General features: G+C 45.4%; 1 protein-coding gene across 1 annotated transcript; it reads right to left on the bottom strand.

Annotated features, from left to right (window-relative positions):
- Positions 1-2,365: 2,365 nt before the first annotated feature.
- On the bottom strand, positions 2,366-5,590 carry LOC126526187 (uncharacterized). The gene is made up of 6 exons (XM_072286602.1): positions 5,129-5,590; positions 3,595-3,724; positions 3,287-3,462; positions 2,789-2,848; positions 2,663-2,722; positions 2,366-2,600 (listed from the first exon to the last, which is right to left on the bottom strand). The coding sequence occupies exons 2-6, from the start codon at positions 3,708-3,710 to the stop codon at positions 2,458-2,460; spliced, it is 555 nt and encodes a 184-aa protein (XP_072142703.1). The 5' UTR covers positions 3,711-3,724; positions 5,129-5,590; the 3' UTR covers positions 2,366-2,457.
- Positions 5,591-6,378: the final 788 nt, after the last annotated feature.

Raw genomic sequence — 6,378 nt, 5'->3', positions numbered from 1 at the left:
GGCCACAGATAAATTGTGCTACATTCGGGTTGGTGTTGCAACCTTGTTTTTGCCTAATGTGGCCGAATATGTTCTCCAGGGGATCCTGTTGAAGTCGGCGTGTTAGAAGGTATTGAAAATTGTAATTTTTGGAGAGATCGTCCCACAGTTGACAAATGGCCTGAATTGTAATCTGCCAACCAACAATGGTTTGTGGTTGACGTCTGCCATCAAACTTCCATGATGCAATCCAAGGAAGCTGGCCTTGAAGGAAGTCAATCAGTTCTGGATTCTCTTTCATGATTGCATGCCGGAGCTTTTGCGAATTTTTTTTTTTACTCGAGCTGTTCAGGGAATCGAAAATCCTGTCCATACGATCACAAAATTGTGCTGTAGCGATGGCTGAGGCAGGCAGCACGTTTGCATACACCAATGCCGTGATAGCAATGGATACCGATGCACTGAGGACCTGCGTTGCTCTGCTGACCTTCATATTGGCAAAAGGTTTCTGATGAACGTGTCGTTCAGTCAACTTTGGAGCCAGTCGCAACCGCAACTCATGCGAAGATTGGTAAAGGCTTACAATGTGTGACCAGTCAATAATTTCATCCCCTATGTACAACTTGTGCGCTTGGACATTATTGCGTGTTGTTTTAATTAAATGTGGTACATCAAAGATGAAATATACCCGCTCACCATCAACGTCAAAAAAAGGCTTTGCGGCAGTCACTCTTAGTTGGTTAGCGAGACTGACATTAGAACTACCCTGGTCACATATTAATGCTTTCACTGTAATATGAATGCATCTAAGCTCCACAATGAGCGACAACAGCAGGTTATGCATAACAGATGATGGTGTTGATGTGTGCCCTATAGTAAAAGCAACCGGTTGAACCCACTTCTTCGAAACACCAGCAAGGAGAACAACCATTGCTCGGTCAGCAATGGTTGAAGTGCGGTGAGCGCCATCATCTGTGAAACCATGGACAACGTCCCGTGCAACATCATAATGCAAATTTTTTTTCAGTGCTATCTCGTCAAAAACTAAAGCACACACTCGGTCACGTTCATTCCAAGCTTGAGTATTTGTGGCAATGGAAGAAATGATTCCAGGAATCGTGCCTGGAGTCATCTTTACATTGGCTAGCCACTTTCTTAATGAACGCCGGGAGGGCAAAGAAAAATATGGAGCCAGAAATCGGTATGCTCGCGGGCCACGGAAGTTTAGGTGAAGAGCGAATTTCTTCAACCAAACGGGAAACCGCTTGCCTTTGCCTTTTGGCCTCAAGCGAACATGTGTCGAAAGAAGTTTAAAAACCTCCTCAGTGACGTATGGTCGGATAATGCCAAGAGCCTTTGTAGTCGGTGACGGTGACTTGTGAGGCTGTCTCAGCAGTCTTTTGATAGTTTTCCGCTGTGCTGCTACTTTGGCTTGGAGACGTTTGATGGTTTGCTTGTACATTTTTGATGCACAACTTGTCGTTGGCACGCAGGAAAGCTCTGCAATGAACAAAAGAAATCAATGTAAAAGCGAACAGCAAATAATTCCGCACAAGCATTTTCCTCGATTTTTCAAACCCAAGATACCAAGATGCCCAACTTCCCCCCCCCCCCCCCAACACCCCATTCCACAAAACTTCATAAACCGAGATTTATCATGTCGTCATGGGAAAATAGAAGCCTAAATTATACACATCCTAATTTCAAGCTATGCAGGCAATACAAAGAATGATTTAATAGCTCCTTAATAGTCTGCACTGCTTCCAAAGGAGTCCATTTATGTTGCAGGTTCCTAATGCACTTCGATTCTGCTTCCAGCAGAAGTTTTTGTTGGGCTAGTTGGTGCATGTTACTGATGTACTAAAGCGCCAAAGAGACGACTCAAGAAGAGACACGGACGAGCGCGGCATTTGGAAGGATCAGTAGACAGAACCGTGCTGTGTGCTTACAGACTGTGTCAGATGTACAATCGGAGAGCCATGCGCGATAATTTCACAACGATGCGAATGCAGGTGTGCGTAAGCTTCCCTCAGCTGGCGGTGGCAATTTGGTGGTCGATTAAACGATTAATTTTTCCTTTGAATTTCCAAGCTCTTATTCCTTAAGTAACCACTAAATTGTGGCACACATATTCTCTTTCTTGTGGAGTCACGCAGAACAATTGGAAAAGAAATGTTCCATCGTTCCTGTTGTGACAGAATGACACTAAAAAAATTAAAAGCATCATTGAGAGCTCATTCTAACAATTTGTTGTTGCACCCACAGTGTCCTTTTGAGGACAGTTTGCTTAGAATGTTCTGAACATAAAGTATCACGTGAAAGACAGCTACAATAAAGGCATAGTTACCATTTGCAGTAGGGCACTCATTCATGGAGCTGTTGGCAGACACATCTTCTAGGGTGTCCTGTGAAGCTTGTTCAGCGCCTCGGACACTGCTGTCGGAAGAAAGTTGCAAGGTGCCTGCGGAAATCTCTGTATCAATACAATCTGTCGCAGAAATCAACATCAAACTCACCGATCACAGAAGTTCCTTCTGTCACAACTGAACGATTGGTCAAGGTTTCCTCCAGCAGGCCGAGATCAGCAGATGCCCCTTTGCCAGCTACAAGGGAGTCGCCAACTGCAGAGGTTTGGTAAGCAGTCAATTTCGCGAAAAAAAAGCAATCTCAGCGCTGAACTCACCCCGCTCATCAGGGCACCTCAATGTGTGGGGGTCGCTGTTCGAAGCCTCTTCCGCAGATCCTGAAGAAACGAAACACCAGCGATTTGTCAGTAACATGTTTAAAAAAGAAACAACCTCATCCTCACCTTGTAGTGCAGCTTCTGCAGTCATGTGGCAGTCACTAGTAGAAGCGACGCTCAAAGAACCTGCATATATGTGTAGTTGGTACAAGTTGCAAAGCTTGTAGCATAGGAAAAATTAAACAGCACTTCCAAGCGTATTGCTTGGCAGGTGAAAAAAAGAGTAGAGAAGCAACCAACTGAGAAGCAAGCAATTATGATCTGTGGAATTATCAATAGCGCAACGTTACATTGGTGTGAGGTATATATACAAGTACACGCATACTTCAAGTAAACGTGCAATAGACCTTAGAGGTCTTTCAAAACAAGTTAGACAGGCCAACAGCATTAAAATGGCAAATGTCTAGCTGCAAGGAAGGTAATAGCCCACAATTCAGAGAATTTAGGAGTTTCGAAGAGATACTGCTCCCACAGCGAGGTTCGTCCATCGGCTGCAAACACCTTCGAAATTATTTGTCGCCACTGCTTCTATTGCATAGAATCGAGTTTTTGTCAACTACTTACAAGGTGCAACTGGGTGCACACTCGGCACAGCCATTTTTGTAAGCCTTGTATGCCCAGGGTCCATGAAACTTTCAGCAGTGAAATGGCCGCTGCAAACTCTGTAGGTTGCGTACAATACGCTGCCCGGCTTACTCAGAAGATCGTCTCTTCCAGCGTACTGCATCCATGCTGTCATCCTGCATTGGCAATGAACTATCAGCGGAAAGCGGAACTACTTGAATAGTGATTTTTTTTTATTGTGCCCCTTACTGAGTAAGGACAAACAGTCAGCGTGAAGACATGCAAACCATACAGGAGCTTTAACGCACCTGCCGTCCCGTGGTATGCGGAAGAAACTCGTTCCTGGCTTCTTCTGGGTTTTGCCGTTGTTGAAGCACCACGACACACAGCAGTAGCTGCCGTAACTTGGACCGCCGGACGGCATGGCATCAGCACGCTCTGAAAATGTCAATAAGTGCACGCTTCGTTAATTACCAAAAACATATGTAGAAGTAATATGTTTGAATGAATAGCGAACCGATGCACAATATGAAACCACCGACACGTTCTGACCTCTGACCCATAAAAGTCAGACATACAAGAATACATGTTAAGACCACATACAGAGGTGTCCAAAAGTTCCCAGGCCGTCATCCTATGTAATCCCATGGCATCGCGACTTGTGAACTTTTGAACACCCCTGTACATCATATGTAATCTCATGGCATCGCGGCCTGTGAACTTTTGAGCACCCCTGTATGTACTCAGTATAGGGAGTGCATTGGGAGGCAAAATAGCAGTTCACATAAGCGTGGTAAAGATCATTTCAAAACGTCCAAATACGAGGCCTTTGTTCAAATGTACGCCACGCCACGCCTACGCGACAATACGTTGTGCAATGTATTCCGCCACGAAAAAATAATAAGGAACCGAAAGTTACATGAATGCGCAGTACTTCCCAACACGGCCGCCGCAATAAGTACATGCAGTAGTCATTGGGAAATTTTCCCCATCGTTACTTTTCTGTATAAACAATCCGCACGGACGTATACACCACCGTCCGTCCATGCGCCGTAGATACACAGCTCACTGAAGTACAAAACGCAATAAGCTACGCTCGTTGTTTATGTCACATGCGATTGTTTTCAAGCAATATTACTAAAATATTCAGGAGCCCTTACTCTATACGGGAAACGAGCAAGCAAAGCTTGGCTACAGCGCGCCTAACGTCTTGCTTTTCTTTATTTAGGTAGCGCCCGTCCCCGGAACGCCGTTTTTCAGTCTGAATCGGCGTGGCGTCTATTATGTTCTTTCCAGCGTTTGTCAGCCTCTAGAACGAGCCAACGAATGCACCGTCAACCGTCACGCGGTCATATAAGCGCAGGTTAGGAATTCAATTTTCTCGGAACCTGAATTTTCCTGAAATGCGCAATTCCCGATATTGACCTTGAGCGTTTTTGAACACTAACTATTCGCCGAAATGAAACGCCGATACCACGGTTATCGCAAACAGCGCCAAGAACGGTTTACCCTCGCAAACCGAGACGCAGCGTCTCGATGGCGTCTGACAAGCTGCGAGTCGCAGCGCAGTGCACAGCCGTGAACCGGTGCAAGCTAATGGCAACTTCGCGTCGTTTGATTATTTTCACGGAACGCAACCAACAAAGATTATGCCGTTCTCGGTGGGGAAAGCAAGAAAGTACAGCTAGTACAGCCCTCTTGCTACGCGTTTCTTGAGGGGGCATGCTTTTCGCATTGTGCGCGTCTAGCCGCCTCATATAGAGCCGCAAACTGCTTTTTTTAGCGAACCTCATCGCGCTCACAAGTCAATTACTCCAAGCTTCGCTTAAGAACGTGACTCACCTTTCTCACACACAAGAACACCGCCGCAGCCGACGCTCACGAGACGTTAGACGTTCCCGCTGGCACGCCGCTGGTGTCGTTGATTTCTGCTCGATGGACGAATGGTGATTGGTGTTGATGGCAGTACGGATGAAGAACAAAAAGCACGGTTCGTGTCTTGGATAAATTCTGTTTTTATGCATAAGAAACACGCGAAATTTGGGCGTATAATTATTATTTTGTAAAACGATTGAGCAGAATTCACTACAACATTTCCTTTTTTTGCGCCTGCGTCCTCTGGCGTTTGGTGAGAGCACTAGTTCGTTACGTAGCCGTGACGTAGTTCCTGAGGCCAGATTTCTCGGAGTGTCCGCTCTTAGTCTTTTTCTTTCTCTATGGTCTTATCGTCACAATAAATGAGCACGGGAGCGAGGCTACGAACTTTCCATAGTTTTGAATCGCTGATTTGTAGAAATAATTACATTTTGTTGCTCAACACCATAAATATAAAAAAAGGAATGTTCGTTATTACGCGCTGTGGAAAATGCAGTCTAAAAACTGCGAGTTGAAGCTGTCGTGCATATCTCATTCAGCAGCACGTGTCGCCCGGTTTCTATTAAAGCTAAAGCGTCACTAACTGCGTCGCGCCGAGTTTAGCCGTGACGCAGTTATGCACTATATATGTATTCCTTAATCTGCGCAGTAATGTGATTGCACAAACAAAAATTGAAGCATAAATGTCTTTTTCACATAGTCATTGTATAATGTACACATTATCTTGTTTATTTGTATTTTCTACATCATACTTGCTTGTTTCTTGTTATATTTGCTTTTTTAGTACATGTGATCATCACGTAAGCCGAACGCACTTAGGAGCAAGAGCCCCTGTCAGGCCAAATGGCCTTTAGCTCTTGCTTCCTCTTTCTGTAGTGAAGAAAGGAAATAAACTTCAAACTTCAAACTTCAAAAAATATTGCAAATAAAGTTCTCATTGTGCTGCGAGGATTCAAACATACGACCAGCAATTTGACCTTGATTTGACCACAGCTGCAGCGTAGCCTTGGCCACGCATCACGTGACTCGTCACGCCAACCTCCGCTGGTTTAGCGCATGCGCTCTCCGCAGCTGGGTCGCCGCCTTACTACGTGACTCGCCGCGCTCCTGGCTGACAGGCGTCGCACCGTCCACCGATGCGTCTCCAGCCAAGCCTAACCACACTCATGTCTAGCCACCGACCTAGGCACAGCAGTCATACCTGGCTTAACGATGAC

Source organism: Dermacentor andersoni, chromosome 2, assembly GCF_023375885.2.
Source record: "Dermacentor andersoni chromosome 2, qqDerAnde1_hic_scaffold, whole genome shotgun sequence".
Lineage (NCBI taxonomy): Eukaryota > Metazoa > Arthropoda > Arachnida > Ixodida > Ixodidae > Dermacentor > Dermacentor andersoni.
The sequence above is the reverse complement of the archived record's forward strand: the minus strand, read 5'-3'. Positions and strand labels throughout refer to the sequence as shown.

Coding starts and splice junctions, on each gene's coding strand:
- LOC126526187 (XM_072286602.1), bottom strand. CDS start 3,710: ATGCCGTCCGGCGGTCCAAGTTACGGCAGCTACTGCTGTGTGTCGTGG. Junction 3,463..3,594: donor CGCATACCACGGGACGGCAG/GTGCGTTAAAGC, acceptor TTGCCAATGCAG/GATGACAGCATGGATGCAGT. Junction 2,849..3,286: donor TGTGCACCCAGTTGCACCTT/GTAAGTAGTTGA, acceptor ACATATATGCAG/GTTCTTTGAGCGTCGCTTCT.